Source organism: Physella acuta, unplaced genomic scaffold (assembly GCF_028476545.2).
Source record: "Physella acuta isolate Inbredline_101_S28 unplaced genomic scaffold, ASM2847654v3 ptg000331l, whole genome shotgun sequence".
Lineage (NCBI taxonomy): Eukaryota > Metazoa > Mollusca > Gastropoda > Physidae > Physella > Physella acuta.
In genome coordinates, this window is record NW_026731850.1 from 23,194 (window position 1) to 41,394 (window position 18,201).

The 18,201-nt window shown below is 35.3% G+C and overlaps 1 protein-coding gene across 11 annotated transcripts in view; it reads right to left on the reverse strand.

Moving 5' to 3' along the window:
- Nucleotides 1-9,348: 9,348 nt before the first annotated feature.
- The window catches only part of LOC131940783 (protein unc-79 homolog), a 34,681-nt gene continuing 25,828 nt past the window's right edge, over nt 9,349-18,201 (reverse strand). For 8 of the 11 annotated variants that reach the window (XM_059299588.1, XM_059299587.1, XM_059299584.1 and 5 more), the window contains 13 exons: nt 18,080-18,165; nt 17,624-17,863; nt 17,147-17,257; nt 16,621-16,725; nt 16,229-16,411; nt 15,708-15,883; nt 15,312-15,501; nt 15,147-15,197; nt 14,707-14,847; nt 13,902-13,919; nt 11,920-11,997; nt 11,476-11,520; nt 9,349-10,968 (listed from right to left, as the gene is read on the reverse strand). In XM_059299588.1, the coding sequence (XP_059155571.1) occupies nt 10,789-10,968; nt 11,476-11,520; nt 11,920-11,997; nt 13,902-13,919; nt 14,707-14,847; nt 15,147-15,197; nt 15,312-15,501; nt 15,708-15,883; nt 16,229-16,411; nt 16,621-16,725; nt 17,147-17,257; nt 17,624-17,863; nt 18,080-18,165 (1,604 nt within the window). In that variant the 3' untranslated portion in view covers nt 9,349-10,788. Of the gene's footprint in view, nt 10,969-11,475; nt 11,521-11,919; nt 13,396-13,901; nt 13,920-14,706; nt 14,848-15,146; nt 15,198-15,311; nt 15,502-15,707; nt 15,884-16,228; nt 16,412-16,620; nt 16,726-17,146; nt 17,258-17,623; nt 17,864-18,079; nt 18,166-18,201 lie in introns of those variants that run through there. The other 3 variants (XM_059299585.1, XR_009386578.1, XM_059299591.1) reach the window with 3 other exon arrangements.

Consider the following 18,201-nt stretch of genomic DNA (forward strand, 5'->3'; position numbering starts at 1 on the left):
GGTCCTAACCATCGGTCAGTGCTCCCCGGCGGTTAGGTGAGCTCCGTGCTGACCCAGTCACTGGCACCAGGCTGTGTTTCTTCCAGACTTTTTCTCAGGGTGGGGGGGGGGGGGCACTTGAAATTTTCGGGGGGGGGGGGAGGGGGGGAGAGGGTAAAATTTCCGGAGGGGGGGTGGTGGACACTGTTAAAAGTATTTTCGCTCCAAATTTCTTTCCTTCATTTAATGGACCTTGCACATGATATAAATAATGGAATCGAAATTTGAATTGAATTTTTTTGCAACGCCCCTCCTACCTATATAACACGATACGTGATATTATATTTCTATTCGGATCACATTATACACACACACACAGTGTGTATTTAGACGTAGGCCTACATACCTACACATAATTTTATATTTATTTCTTCGTAGAAACAAAGCTTTGTTTATTAGAGTTTTTAAAAAAAATATGCCTGTTGTGTAAGGTAGTTCCAGACGAAAATCTCATTCATTTTCAAATTCAAAGTTGGCTACATTATTACATAACCAATACAAATAGTAACCCACTTTTACAACTATGTATGAATAATAACGCAACTTTTTCTCATTAACATTGGCCAATGAACATAGTCAATGAATTAATTAAAACTGAAACAAACGTGAGGTGTATTCCCTTTAAGATCAAGCCTGGCGCCACATTCTTCTGGCTTGTGGATCAATAGTCAGAAAGCAGGATGTTTCTAGATCTGATTCAGCTTTTAAAAATTATTGGATCACTACCCCGAAACGGCACCAATCAATAAAACATGAAAGGTTAAAACGGAAATAAAGTAGAGCGGTTTTAAACAAAGCTGGGTTTTTTTCTTTACATCTTACATGTCCAAACCAACATGATCTTTCGTTACTAAACCAACCTGATCTTAATCTTACGTATCTATACCAACCTGATCTTAATCTTACGTATCTATTCAAACCTGATCTTAATCTTACGTATCTCTACCAACCTGATCTTAATTGCACGCATTTATACCAACCTGATCTTAATCTTACGTATCTATACCAACCTGATCTTAATCTTACGCATCTATTCAAACCTGATCTTAATCTTACGTATCTATACCAACCTGATCTTAATCTTACGTATCTATACCAACCTGATCTTAATCTTACGTATCTATACCAACCTGATCTTAATCTTACGTATCTATTCAAACCTGATCTTAATCTTACGTATCTATTCAAACCTGATCTTAATCTTACGTATCTATACCAACCTGATCTTAATCTTACGTATCTATACCAACCTGATCTTAATCTTACGTATCTATACCAACCTGATCTTAATCTTACGTATCTATTCAAACCTGATCTTAATCTTACGTATCTATACCAACCTGATCTTAATCTTGCATATCTAAACTAACCTGATCCCGCAACTAAATATAACTCAATTTTAGAAAAGTTACATATACTGAACTCATCGTTGCAGAAATTAATGAAAAATCTGGCAGTAAGTTTTGAACATTTGTTAAAGTCACTCCAAAAATAAAGCTGAAGTGGTCTCTCTTAAACTTCCTCACATATACTTATTCAACACAACGCGGATGACAACTCGGGGTATAAACATGATTTTTTAATCAATTTTTAATTACTTAAACTTTTTAAAATTGAATAGAATCTCGTAGAAAAAAAAAAGAATTGCGCACAAAGTGAACAACAAACAATGTGTATAATAGTGCGGAATATTAATACTTTATAAATTCATATGTGTTTTTTGAAAAACTAAGAATAGCGTCAAGTACTAATTCCGGTGAACGGAAATTACCTCAACATTTGATAGAAGGCAATAAATTAGATTTTTTTTACTTATATATGAAATTTCGGATACCTATCTGAAACCAAAAGTAGAAAAAAATCCACTTCCGGTTACCGGAAATCGCTGAAAAGTAGATACAGAACTACAAATCCGATATAATACCGATATATGAAATTTCATCAACCTAGCTGTAACGGTACTCAAGTTATCGCGTTCACATACACATACACACACAAACACACAGACATACAGACAAAATTGCAAAACTATTTTTTTCCGACTCAGGGAGGTGTAAAACGTCGAGATTTGTTAAAATCTCGATTACGCTTTTTTTGCACGATTACAATACACGAGAAAGTGACAATGCAATTTAGCACGCAGTGAAAATCTCCAACCATGTGATCGTTTAAAAACTTTTATGTGACACCCGTCTCGTTTCAGATGTTTTATTGCATGTGTGCCAGTATATTGCAGCTCTGGAGAGCATACTTCTCGCTACTTAAGTAAAACTGCCCTTTTCATTAGGTGAGATGACCAACGAACGTCACATTAATTAAAATGTCACTTGACATGAGCATGGCTGATTGTTTTTTTATTTTTTGACATCCGATAGATGGCAGCACTGGTATGCAATGAGAGAGACCGGCGAGGGAGGGACGTGAAAATGAATCAGTGAGTTCAAACAATTTCATTCCACTTTTACTAACACTGAATCTGTTCACTAACAGACTGATCGACAACGTTTTTTTTATCCTCTGTTTCATCGTGGCTGTAAAATATTTTGACTTGTTTTGTTCGATATTTATTTGTAAAACTGATATTGTTAAATTATCAGCATAAAGTCTATCAGTCTGTACAATTGGTTACTGTTAGGACTAATCGATAACAAACTATTTTTAAAAAAAATCTCGTTAACAAGTTGTTCGTGATAAAACTTCATTAGTCCATAAATTTTAATATTCGTTAACAGCTCCTTTCTAATCTCACAATACAGCAAGATAAAGATGTACTTTAAATAAACAGCTTGACGTATACGGTGTAGCCCGTTCTATACTTATGCTGCCCATTTCTTTAGTTTCACGAGATGGATGTCAGAACTAGGGCGGCATGACCCGCCAGTCTAGACATCCAATATCACTAACTTTTCATCGCTTGACCGAACATGTCAGACGGTCATTAGGCGCGGATCGTTTAGCGTCTTCTGGTTTTTGTAGGGAGAAATGTCGTGGTGCCTTACATTACTGACAACCAGGATTTGTAGGGAGAAATGTCGTGGTGCCTTACATTACTGACAACCAGGTTTTGTAGGGAGAAATGTCGTGGTGCCTTACATTACTGACAACCAGGTTTTGTAGGGAGAAATGTCGTGGTGCCTTACATTACTAAAACCAGGTTTTGTAGGGAGAAATGTCGTGGTGCCTTACATTACTGACAACCAGGTTTTATAGGGAGAAATGTCGTGGTGCCTTACATTACTGACAACCAGGTTTTATAGGCAGAAATGTCGTGGTGCCTTACATTACTGAAACCAGGTTTTGTAGGGAGAAATGTCGTGGTGCCTTACATTACTGACAACCAATTTTGTAGGGAGAAATGTCGTGGTGCCTTACATTACTGACAACCAGGTTTTATAGGCAGAAATGTCGTGGTGCCTTACATTACTGAAACCAGGTTTTGTAGGGAGAAATGTCGTGGTGCCTTACATTACTGACAACCAATTTTGTAGGGAGAAATGTCGTGGTGCCTTACATTACTGAAACCAGGTTTTGTAGGGAGAAATGTCGTGGTGCCTTACATTACTGACAACCAATTTTGTAGGGAGAAATGTCGTGGTGCCTTACATTACTGACAACCAGGTTTTGTAGGGAGAAATGTCGTGGGGCCTTACATTACTGAAACCAGGTTTTGTAGGGAGAAATGTCGTGGTGCCTTACATTACTGACAACCAATTTTGTAGGGAGAAATGTCGTGGGGCCTTACATTACTGACAACCAGGTTTTGTAGGGAGAAATGTCGTGGGGCCTTACATTACTGACAACCAGGTTTTGTAGGGAGAAATGTCGTGGTGCTTACATTAATGATAACAAACATGGTCTAGACACTCCAGCTATGTTGATAATAATAGCGTCTCGACACCCCAGCTTCGTCGGTACTAATAACATCAAGACACACCAGCCACATCTACGTCGGTAACAACACCGTCTTGACACCCCATCTACGTCGGTACTAATAACATCAAGACACCCCATCTACGTCGGTAATAACAATATTCATAGGCTATAGCTGGATACCCCTAGAATCGAAGTGATAGTTAGTAGGTGAATAGGACTGTGCCGATTAGGCTCCAGCCAAAAAAAAAATGGTCACCAGAAAGGATTTTGAAACTATCAAACAAACAGGATAATGTAAAGCAAGAAATTTCTTTTCCCAAAAAGATTTTTTTTTTAGAAAGTAGAAAGTTGTTTTAAATCATTAGTAAATGTTTGAAACCACAAACAAATTCTAGACTACTCATTAAGGTTGTTTATAACGCGGAAAAAGTCTAGCGCTGTTGCAATTTGTGTTGCACTTTGGAGATAGCCTAATCAATTTTTCATTTCGTCAAATGCATTTCGAGAACTCGAGTGTCTCCGTTGATTCGGTAAAAAACCGATGCCCTCGCATCAGACGAAAACACTCGATTATTCTCGCTGGCGACCTTCCACAAATTGAGGTTTGTTATTTATTTTAATTTTTAAAATCTTCACTTTTATGGGCAAATGGCTAGCGTTTGAATTTGTTTAACCGTAACATGAAATGCGTTAATGTTTAGAAATTGGATTAGAAAGTAAGAAATATGATAATTTAAACATCACATTGGCACTCTACTCACTATATAGTGGCGACTCTGTGATAGAAAACAAACCACCACTTCTTGAGTTTAGTTCATTAAAAGAATTAAGCCAAGATAAATTTACTTAAATGTTAAGTACTGCTATGTGCACGCATAAAGAGTTTACACGATTGTGTGATTGCGTCTTGTGGTCAGTAGATTGGAACTTAAGCGAAATCAGACAGTATGGCAGTTTCTGTAAGAGCTAAAACCAAACGATGTGACAGTTTCTGTAAGAGCTAAAACCAAACGATGTGACAGTTTCTGTAAGAGCTAAAACCAAACGATGTGACAGTTTCTGTAAGAGCTAAAACCAAACGATGTGACAGTTTCTGTAAGAGCTAAAACCAAACGATGTGACAGTTTCTGTAAGAGCTAAAACCAAACGATGTGACAGTTTCTGTAAGAGCTAAAACCAAACGGTGTGAGTTTCTGTAAGAGCTAAAACCAAACGATGTAACAGTTTCTGTAAGAGCTAAAACCAAATGGTGTGACAGTTTCTGTAAGAGCTAAAACCAAACGATGTGACAGTTTCTGTAAGAGCTAAAACCAAACGATGTGACAGTTTCTGTAAGAGCTAAAACCAAACGATGTGACAGTTTCTGTAAGAGCTAAAACCAAACGGTGTGAGTTTCTGTAAGAGCTAAAACCAAACGATGTGACAGTTTCTGTAAGAGCTAAAACCAAATGGTGTGACAGTTTCTGTAAGAGCTAAAACCAGACGGTGTGACAGTTTCTATCAGAGCTAAAACCAGACGGTGTGACAGTTTCTATCAGAGCTAAAACCAGACGGTGAGGCGGTTTCTGTAAGAGCTTAAACAAGACGGTGAGACAGTTCCGTAAGAGCTAAAACACCAGTCTCACTGATCTTAACCTTTCACCCAACCAAGTAGGCAAACACCAGGTAGGGGAATAGCCTGTCTGCGTACACCGCCGTACACAACAGTATTGAGTGTAGAAATGGTAGACCATCAAGATTGGTCGGCTACATTTGTTGCTGTTGTTGAATATTTAACAAGGCTAGTGAAAAAATCGATTCATCCAAATAATTAAACAAGCCATGAACTATGTGTTGTACATTTTAACCAGCTGTTGTCCAGACGTTGTTTCACCAAAAGTTATCATGTGTTGACAGTGAAAGCGGTGGCTATTTTCTCTTCTGATATATATATATATATATATATATATATATATATATATATATATATATATATATATATATATATATAACAGATAATTGAAGAGGATTTCACACATTTTGACCTCTCATGATTTGTTTTCACCATTGTTGACTATCAAGCATTCTTATTTTGCGCATTAGTAAAACGATTTTACCGCAGTACTACTATATCATTTTTAAGTTAACTGACATGTTGTATCACCTCCACCTTTTAATTAGGTTATTATATAATAATAATATTATGGGATATCTTTATTACGCACACTATTTAAATAGTTTATAAAACATGTCAAAATCTCTTATTTATTGTCAGTTTGTAATTGTTCATTAGGCTGCTGTTAAATAAAAAATCCGGAGTAACAATTTTTAATGGATTCCAAGTTGTCTAGTTGAGCAGCACTGCGTAGAACGAGAGTGAGTTCTTGTGATAATACCTCAGTGTGCACGTGCACTACACACGAGTTCCAGCCTTACCCCTCTCTTCCCAGACGTTTTTTTTCGTTCACCTGGGAAGAAGGTATAAACCTGCAAGGTAAGGCAGTGTAGCATGGTTGCAAGCACGCTGAGGTGTGTGTGTGTGTTTAACCTTAGTGAGTTTACCAGCAGAAGGTCTGACTTGGCAGCTCATGAGTAATATAATAATCCATCTACTCTACTTCTACGTTCTTCCAGCGAATAAAAAAAAAAGATTATAATTATCTACTGCGTGCTGGCAGAGAAGATATATAATCAAGTACACCAGTACTTTTTAATGTAAAACATGTGTTCTGTGTGAAAACTCTATTTTCAATAAATATTTAATTTGTACTATAAATCTAGGATATATACAGTTCTGTATAGAGTATTAGAGTAAGGTTTTATTTAAGGTTCATCGTAGTACAAAGCACGTGTTTTTTTTAAGCGCGATAGGAACTCACGAGGGATCAATACGCCACTAAACATTAGTTTTCTTAATTTTTATAGCGGTAATCGAGTAGGGAAATTCCAAAGGTGACTTACCGTTCTCAAGAACGATACATCGTCTTGTTCTGATCCTCCGCCTTCGGCTGGATCCGCCATTTTGAGGTGCTAGAATGGTCTGCTGAGGTAGCAGACGATTCCTTGGAGTCTATCCGGTTTCTTTTATTTTTTGCCCAAGTCAAATCCGTATGTCAAGTTGTGTACAAGAATCTGCGATGACCGCTGAACAGGGCGAGATCGTCTGCTCATCAATAACAGACATTGCTCACTGAGCGATTCCTTGTTCGGTCATTGGTCCACTTTGTTTTTTTAAAAACTTCTTTTCGAAAGAGACGAAAGAAAAAAAAATTAGATCCGAAAGTAGTGATTTGTTTTAGTCAAAGTAACAAGGTGAGGGAGGTGTTTTGTTTAGAGCCCCACTCCCACAACCGTTGGAAATTGTGTGAGCGAGCTGAATTCTCTTCACCTAATACCGTATTTGTTGCTATATGCCACCGGCCCTTGCTCGCGCTCGATCGATGCCTCGCGTTGCGCCCGTTTCTTCCCTCGCTCACTCCGGCACGCGCTCTCACTTCATCGCGTGCATTCGCCAACATGCGCCCCTGTGCCTTACCTTTGTGTATGTTATTGTTTTAAAAAGTGAGTTACGTAAAGAGGGACGGGGATACGGAGGCAGGTTGATGTCATATTTTTGTTGCCCGCTCTAGCAAATTATAAGAGTTATAAGAGAATGTAACAAACAACGTAGCTTTCCATTCTTTATATAATTAGTATCAGATGCGATGTTCGCTTGCCTTTAACACTCAGGTAAGATAATTTGATTGTAATACACGGTGCATACGTTGGAGGAATGATGGGGGGGGGGGGGGAATATGATGGGAACACTAGGCAAATTAGTAGTCCCCCCCTAAGTAGGGCCAATATTATCACATATAGATCTAGGCGTATATCTACATATACACATACATACATAATATTATATATATATATATATATACAATTGAAGCAGACTTTTATAACAAAATGCTGTATGCAAGTCGACGGACAGCATATTTTAAACTAAATTTACTCTATTTACTTGGTGGTGCTTCGATATTAAAGTGAGCATTATATCAATCTACTTTATTTACATCATTGGGTTCATTATTGAACTTAAAACCACTTTGAGTTATTCGTTATTAATAAGTCCTAGATGATACACGTGCAGTAGCTACTGTCATTCGTCATCAGCAGGGTCTACTCGACCAGATAGACGCGACAAATCCGCGCAGACCCGCGAAGGTTGAGCTCATTAAATTCGGTAACAACGAAAGAGCATCTTGATAGCCACACGGCGTGTTGTGTTCTGATACAAACTCCAGGCATTGGATCGGCGTTGTGAATGCTTAGCATAGATGTGGATATTTTCAGTGGTTGAGTTTAGGGGTTCATACAAGGTATTGGGCCTTGGGGGTGTTACTTGGCTGTCCATAAATGAGATCACACTTATGGGGTGGGAGGTTAGGAAATTTGACTTACGTCGCCCTACTGCATATTTATCAAGACAAAATTATTTTTTAAATAAATTACCCTTGTGTAGGGTGGTAGTGGCTGAAGAGTACTGAATTATGACATTTTATGGGGAGGGGTATGATTTAATGCAACGTGTAAAGGAGGTTGGGGGATAGGTATGATTTTTTGTAATGTGTAAAGGAGGTGGGGGGGGGGGGGGTAGGAATTTTGGTTACGTGTAAAGGAGGTGGGGCGGGAGAGGGTCCGATTTTTTGCAACATGTAAAGGTGGAAGGGGGTAAACAGTTTCTACAAATTATGACTTCATTTATCAACATTCCCCCCTCCCCCACAGTATATAACAGGCAACTGTGAAATTATTACGTTTGGTTATACAACAGTTTGACACAAATCAGATTGGTTTTTAAATTATAAACAGTATCTACGTTTGTAACCTCTCAATGAAATTTGTGTTTTTGTCTCAGCTTTTTTTTAAAAACTAAATCTTATTGAGCCACCGTTTGTTGTCTGTTTGGTATTAACATTGTTTCATTATGAAATCACCTTGCAATATTATTTTGTCTCAAATGTTTTGATGTAGTTTTTAATAGATTAAAATACAATTGAAATCTGCCAAGCAATTCTCATATGGGTCAAGGTCACCAACAGGACATTGACTAGATATTTCTGTTGACAACTGGACAGGATCAGAGTTTCTTCCAAAAAGTCTACCGCCCCCGAATGAAATTTATAAAAAATATATACTTTTAACAGTGTCCCCCCCCCCCCCCCCGGGAGAAAAAAGTCTGGAAGAAACACTGGACAGGATGTTGGTGCATATTGACCCTCACACTTTTCAAATGACCAGCTGAGCCAGATATCTAACCAAAATATTTGTAGGCCTACACTTCTGTGTGTTCAGTAGCATGTTAATAAATGTGGATGTTACTTCTTAAGTGTAACAAAAACAATGCCAAGTCCAACAAATACAAAACACATTCAAAGAAATTCAACTCAAATATTTAAAAAAAAAAATTACTTTTTTTCACTTTAATTGACAACATCTGTATTCCTCTTCTAACAGTAAACAATACTGCACTGTTAAGACATCTACAAGTACAAAAATACTGTAGGCCTACTTCTAGTGCTTAATTAAACACATATGGATTTGTATACATTGCTTTACTTATAAAGCTTATTAGCACTGATTTAAAAAAAAAACAACAGCATTCTACTGTCCCCTGACAATATATACAACAGCCAAGGGAAGCAATCTGAAAACTAACAGTTTCAATCCTTTGAAAGAAAAGTAAATAAATATCTAAACCAATATGGCCATCTCGAAACCACGTGTAATCTAAACAAATATTTTTACCAAACCATATTGGCTAATAGTGGAAGACTATTATTTTACTTTAAACTCTTACAACACAAACAGAGAGACTTATACATGACTAGAAATACAACCAGAAATATTAAATATCATTGCACAAGTGTAAACTTTGTAAACTTATATGTAATAGTTTATAAATTACAAAATGAAAGTAGCATGATTCATTATAAATAATATGTATATTTATTTTAAACAACACTAAAACCTTCACATAATTTTGTAAATAAAATTAGTGAAGGATGAATACATGTTGAATATCACACAGAAATGACTGACACGTGAACACTAAAATATTAACACTAAATCACAGGGTAATAGTGTATAAAACATGAATTCACCATAACAATACCAAACTAAAGTATCAATTTATACAGTTTAAATATGAATTTGATTTTTGGCATCTTTTTATACTATTACAAAACAATAGAACTGGCAAGAGTAGCTAAATTGGACATCGGCAATAACAATAGAAGCAGATTTGGCCATTCACTAACAAGACTAGAAGAACACATTGCCAGGCATTGATCACAAGTTGATCTGATGTAGTTAAACTCTTTACCAACATGCTTCATTAATGTTTGGTGCTTCATCAACTATTTGTTTTTGGAAGATAATAAACCTGTTTTATTTATACAACAGTGTGTCATCAACTATCTTTGAATAATTGTTTCTAATTATTCTAGAATTATTCTAGAATAATATCATGTATTTTTTACATACTCGGCTTATCCAAGGGTACATACTCAGATCTTTGGCCATGGGGAAATAAGCACTTTACAAATGTATCACTATATGACACTAACAACCCTCTAATACATCAGAGACTTTTAACAAAAATGAGTTTGCTGAATGTATAGACAATATAAGCTAAACCCGTAAGTGAGATTCATTATCAAATACAAATTTTAGAACGATTTCTGCATGTTGAAATAGTTTCAGACAACATAAATTTGTGGCAGAAGATTCATAATCACTGACAGATTTGAGAATGATTTCTCCGTGTTGAAATAGTTTAAGACAACATAAATTTGTGGCAGAAGATTCATAATCATTGACAGATTTGAGAACAATTTCTCCATGTTGAAATAAGTTTCAGACAACATAAATTTGTGTGGCAGCAGAAGACTGCACCTCAATCTGGCCCAACTTGAACTGAATTCTTTTCAGCCAGGAGAGAAGAATGGATGAGTTGAAAGATGTCTGGTCTTTGGTGGGGTGGGGGGGTTCCCAGTTCTGGCAGTTCTGTAGCCTCACCTGGAGGTGGCCTGGCAGCTAAAATATGGGGTAAGATTAAGGTAGGATAATCTAAGGCAGGAGATTAAGATACATGAAGTGATCAGGTAGGTAAAAAACAGATTAGGCATGACTGTTTTGTAAAAAAAGTAATTGAAAATTGTAACCAAAGTTATACATAAAAGTGCCTAGTAGTTTTTATGATAATACTTATGACATGATTAACTTCAAATAATTGTCTAACTAAAAAATTCTCATTTATTATATAAAATAGTTATTATATAAAATATGTTATGTGGGGGTGGTGGTAGTGGTGGAGGAGGTAAGGGGTGAATTTAGTAAATTAAAAGATCTCATTCATTAAAAATCTCTAAAAGAATAGTTCAACTAAAACAAACATGAAAATATGATTCTTATCAAGACTAAATAAGAAAATAAAAGCCTAAGGCAAGCAATGATTTCAAAAGGTTTTAGTTGTTTCCATATGTATGTACCAGTGTTGAATGATGTTGTAAGAATTCAATGTAACAAGAAGGCCAAACTTACCTGAGCATGATAGGCAAACAGTATGGAGGTCCACATGGGAAATAACTAGGGGGAAAGATACAGTTTTACATGAAACTAAAACAATGTTTAATAAAACTACACAAGATGGGTATATTCCTACATTAGTTCACATTTTCTGTGTGACACAGTGTGAATATAGCAAATGGATGTATTTTGGTCGTAAAAGTAAAGTAGTAAAGTTCCCTTTTCAAATCTGATGGTCTATTGGGCAAGTGAAGTAGAGTTCACTTGTTCTTGCATATGAAGAGATAGTGTGGTCAGCACTATACTGACTTGAACCCAGATTCGAACTCGAGACTTATGGGTTAGCAGTCCAGCTCTCTACTGCTAGACCACTCCGTGCCACATTTTGGTCGTATAACAACAAATATTTCCAGGTAGTGTAAAACACTTCTACTTTTTAAAAGAAAATCTCAAACTGACCTTGGCTAGCACCGAAGAATTGCACTCCTGGAGGGCTTCCATCAAACCAAGAAAGTGCAGGTTCACCATTTCTGCAAGCTACAATCACACAAATGGATCAGTATTTTAAAAAACAGCAATTAAATAAGCAATTAGTAAAGTTTATGATATCAACTACTCACTGTCAAATATTCTACTACATACATGTGGTTAGCTATTTACTGTGTTATGTTAATTTATTCTAATTAGAATGAAAAATAAAATAAAACAATGCTCTATAATGTAATCTACAGAAAAATTAATTTAAAAATAGTTATTGCTAAAAATAAAATAACAAACTATGGGTTAGTCTTTTATGAGGCGGTTTTCTGCATTATAAAACTAAAACTGATCTATTTAATTAATGTTAATCTATTATCAAACTACAATAAAAGAAAAACAAAATATTAATTTATAAATATTTAAAACCTGTTGGGATATAAGGCAGCATTCAACCAAAGGTTAATTTTGATTTAGTTAGTATAAAATAACCCTAAGTACATATATAAAAATTAGCATGCTTGGATCTTAATAAATTGATATAGAGTGGGTCAGTTATAAATATGTATTATAATAAATGATATAGTTTACCATCAAAGTCATGTATACAAATTTATGCAGGAATTATTGTATAAGTAATTGCTATTTTTAAATATGAATTTAAAAAGTGCAATATTATGACAATCATTACGATTCATTCACACGCATCAGATACAAAGGAAATAATTTAAAGAAAAAAAGACAATTATATAATGTGCAAATGTGATGTTCCCAAAATTCTAAACTACCATTCTCACTTCTAGGCCAACCATGCATGCTAAATATTCATCTAACATGGCGTGTAACTGGTCAAGTGAGATTTATGGCAATAATAAAGTAGTTATCTGTGCAAAAAAACTGTGATAGAATGCATTAGTGTGTAGCATGTGAGAAAAACATCAAATACAAATGCTAGTCTAATAAAAACACTAGGATAAAAAAATTATGAAGCTTAAGTGCTCTATATGAAATATATAACAATCATGTTATTATACCAGCTGATTAAAATGTAGCACATGTAAATGTAGGCAAGTGTAAAAAATGTTTGGCTATGTTGGAACATTTAGTGAAATTCAAGGGAAATAACTCATAACTTTAAAAATAAAACCTGATTTGATAAAATAAATATTTTTTTAGTGGATTTAATTTTAAAAAGGAAACAGGAAGATATTAAAAGTAAATTATTAGGACCAGAACATGACAAAAAAAATGTGATTCACACAAATCAATTTTAGAGTAAAAATAAATGAATAGCAAATGGTGATAAAAAATTATCAGTAAAATTAAAATTATTTGAAAAAGGTGGAAAATTGGAAACATTTGGAACAACTATTGTTTACTTATAAACCAACTTTGCTGTCATTACCAAGGCCTAGTGGATTAGCTGGATCCCACACCAAGGTCAAATAAAATGCAATGCTGTGAATGATTTACAATAAACCTACTATAGCTCAGAAAAACAAACCAATAAAGAAAGTCATTTGTGGCACTTTAAAATTACTAAGGCTAATATTCTTTGGTTAGATTCATTTAAAAAAAAATAATGAGTAAATAGGAAATTAATTTTTTTTCATCAAATTTAAGCATAGGCTAAAAAACAAGAAAGAATGTGCATTTTTTCATGCCTATTTAAATAAGCATGCTGACTTTCACTTTCACACTAAATTTTTTTAGTTGAAGTTAATAATTGGAAACATAATTAATTTTATCATTCTATATGAGTATATGAGACATATTTAAAAGACAGATCCAGTAAATAAATGAAAATAAAAAGTTGTAATAAAATAGGCCAAGTTTGTCAAAAATAAAAGTTGTAGAGCAGAAGCCAGGATGAGCTCATAAAGTTTGTTGTATGATTTGTTGTACAACAATGAACAACTATGAGCTAAAGTAAATAAAGATCAAAATGGGCACAGTATCCAAACCTCTAAGGCTGGCTTATCCTTTCACAGATGACAGCAAAACAAAAATAAGTTGGTGGGAGGGGGGAGAAATAAGTTTCTTTAATCTGGAAGTTTGTAAAAGGCATGCACAACTTCATACAATCAAATTGGCATCAATTTTATACAGATTTTTAACTATTCAACACAGTTATCAGTTTCATGATTTCAATCACTAGAATAAAAAAGAAACAACAATCAAGCAAAATTATTTTTCTGTGATGTCAATGATCACTGGTCAACAAGCAAATAAAAATGAACTCCAACCCTTTCTGTACATCACATTTCTATTCAACAACTGTTTTACTAATTAAAAATAATTTGACCATAGTAAAAAAAAAAAAACATTCAATTATGCAGGACATATTTACAAGTAAAAATTTTAAATGATCATTATAAACATTATAGTATTTGCAAAATCTAGATTTTTGTAAAGAGTCTCCTAGATAAAGATACCACTTGTTCACAAACATAATTTGGAAACTGACAAATCCTTCTATGTATTTCAATATTGACTAACCATTTTCCACTAAAATTTCAACAAGTTTAGACTCTTACTTTATCTACTATACCCGAACTAGAAATGGCAAAAATTCCACATGTTCTAAAACATCTGACTTGAATCTTAGTCATGTTTTACTGTGTAGGCTTTACATGTAAGTAGTCACATTATTAAATGGATGTACTGGAAAATGTATCTTAACTAATATCTTGATTTGAAGTACTTGGATGCAAAAAAAATCAGTCATCCATAAAATTTCTCCTAAAAGAGCATCAAGGTAAATCTTACCACTTTAGAATGAGACAACAGCTGTAAGATCCCAGGGGTAACTCTGGCCCAGAAGTCCATTATCATGGCCGAGGCCACTTGGTGTTGTTCACTGCCAGGTGAGTGGAGGGCAGCAGCTGATTCACTGTACATGGTCCACAGCTGTTTAGTTGGTGGGTGGGTGGGTGGTTTATGAGAAAATAATAAAACAAGCTTTATTGACAGCTTTAAAATGATTTGACCAATAAATTAACAAAAACCTAGAAAATTTTCATGAAATTCGGGCTTATAAAAAAAACTATAATTGGAAATAAATAATACAGAAGAAATAAAATAAAACGTATGACAACAAGTGATGTAAAATAAAATGATAGATACAATTGTTGTGAAAGTTTAAATTTCACTAAAAATGTAAGAAAGTGAACTTGATTACGTCAAGTTGAAAGAGAAGAAAAGCTTACCTGACAAAGAATAAATGCATGGAACAGTGAGGACATGTGTAAGACAGACGCCTGTGGGGGAGAAAGCAAATTTTATCCTCAATTTTATTCAAACTTTCATGATGGACACTAACAATAAAATTATTTAATATCAAATAGTAGTGATGTAGAAGAAAAATGACTCACACTGGACTGTTCAGCAAAGCCAGTCATAATGACCATGATGTGGTCAGAGATGTGACAACTGGCCTCCAGTGGGATGGGCAGACATGAGATGGGTGCTGCTCCCTCTGTGACTGCTGTGTGAGTCAGGGAACCAATCAGAAGCCAGGACATAAGTCGAATGTGTCCAATGCAGTCTATGAATTCTTTTGGACTGTAAAATAGTTAAGCATTTTAGAGTCATTTCATTACTAAATTCTCCAAATATCTATATTTCACATTTCCAAACAAATATTGATTTCAAATTCAATTATGTATAACTGAAAGTTTTGCATTGAAAAATTCAAGAAATGAATTAAAGGCTAGGTATGTTAGGAGAGTTCCTATTTAACAGTGGAGCCACTGAAGTATTGCACTCACCCTTGCTGCATGGCGGAGGGTGGGTGATAGAGCCACGGCAGGTATCTGGTGATTGACCGGTTGTCTCTGCCATTGCCTCTGGTGATCTCCAGGGAAAGGTACTGAGAGATGCCAGACTTGAGCTGACTGCCCAGTGTGTCTTCATTCAGGCTGGCCCCAGCTACTTTCATGTTCGTCTGCATGCAGAGTAAAATCAAACAAAAGTTATATTTTATTTTTAACACTGGATAAACAAAATAAGGGATATTATTTACTAAAGTAACATCGAGGAAAAATGTAATTAAATATTCCCCAGGTAAGGGAGCAAATAAACTTTTAAAGAGTCACAGACTATAAATATAATTGGGACACTTGAAACAGATTCTTTTATTGGCAAAATATTTACTTGTGTTAGATTATTAAAATAAACAAGTTTAAAAAGTTGCTAACATTCAGTTGCTGAATTTTAAAATTTAATAAATGAATTTAAACAAGCATAAAATAATTAGATACTAAGGTACCTAATAAAATTCATCAAGTACCTTAATTTTGGTGATTGTGTGCAAGTCTGCAATAAACTCTAGGCAGTCATTGAGATGTTGTCTCATTGCCTCAGCAGCGCAGGTTGTCACCATAGACGGGGACTGGGAACTATAGAGTGTGTTTGTTTCTGTAGCTGTGGCATTGTACAAGGACAGGGTCCCTCCTGCATCCAGCACTACAAACTAGACAAGTGAAGGGGATCTTAGCAAAAATACATAAATTAGGCAATACAGATACTAGAAATTAAAAATAAAGAGTGAGTCCGGGTCTATTTAATGTTTATCAGGAAGTATAGTATGGAAAGTTTGACCAGGAAGTATAGTATGGAAAGTTTGATCAGGAAGTATAGTATGGAAAGTTCGACCATATATTATTGAAAGTTTCAGCTTACTTGCACAAGTAGAAGAAGGTTCTCATCTGGTATGCTGGACTTAAACTTGAGAGCTTGAACCAGTTCATAGATGACTGTACGTGTCAGGAACATCTTGTCTCTCTCCTACAGGACATAGTTTTTTTATTAAATCAATTGAAGTAAACCCCTCCTCTGCACATACAAAAAAATTTATTTTATTTACTCAAGTTCAGTAAACCCATTCACTGCACATAACAAGTTCAGATCCTGGGCTTGAGACTGTAGGACAACCCTGAGCCTGCACAGCCTTGGTGATTACCTGACTCACATTAGGGATAACAAGATGGCTGGGCGTAGTGCTGACCACACTATCCCCTATTAAACAGATGAACTTCGCTTCATGTGACCCATGTGTTTTAGGCATGAATGGGAAAAGGTAATGACTACAGGGTTTTTTTTTTAATTGCAAAGTCAGTAAATCTTTAAAAAATAGTTTCAGTGATTTGAATCAAATGTAACAGCTACAGCTCCTTGTCAACATAAAGTAAACATGCTCAGTGCCTACCCTTGTCAAAGCTCTGTTACACAAAGAACAAATGTCCAACAGCTGCTGAAGTTTGAAGGTACAGTTCTGTATAGCAAAGCTTAGAATTTTAGAAAATGGCTCCAGTATACTCTGAAATAAACCAATGCACAGAGTGACATGAAATTAAATACAAGAGATTTCTACTTAAAGTATGTTTGATGATTTTTGTTTACATTTTCTGTGTACACCCAAATTGTTTTAGCTTTTTTTTAAAAATGTGTTTAGTTACCCAAAATACTGAAACATCAAATACATACATCTTTGGTAAAGTCTGTCAAACTTCAACCAGTCAGATTTTTATAACCATATTTATAATAACATCACACCAGATTTTAAAATATTTAATAAGCCATTTCAAGACTATTGACTGCCATCCCCAATAGTTTACTATTATTTGATGCAATTAACATGTTGATTATACTTAATAGCTGTAAATGCCCCAAGAAATCAACATACCCTGACATTTCCAATGATGTAAACTTTAAGAAGTGTTGTTATGATTTTCATAATGGGTGCCATATCACAAGGGTTGGGCAGCACAGTTGGCAGACGGCGGAGGAAAGTGTCAAAGTGAGTCAGGATGGCCGTCCACATGGGCAGAGGGCCTTCAAGGGACACACAGTTCAGGTATGTGGAGATGTTATTCATCAGCAACATGATGGTGTCTTGGGGCAAGTTCTTGCGTTCATTCAAACCCTGGGTGTTGAAATGTAAACGTTGGAAAGGAATTTAAGGCATGGAAACAACTATCTAACTATTCAAGACAGTTGCTAATCTTCTAAAATGTGGTTACAAATAGGGCTGGTAAGTAGGTCACCAACCAGTTCTACGGCTCAATGAAACCTGCATGAGCCATAGAAATGGTTGGTGACCTACTTACCAGCCTTATTGTATAATCAAAGTAGGACTAACTTCAAGCAAATACTGAAGAGGGGCATGAGAAGGGAGATCACTGAAGTCTAAAAGGGCAGCTGCCATGGTTTTCCAGAAGTGGGGGTCTGAGAAAAATAAAAACAATTCTTAAGACATGGATG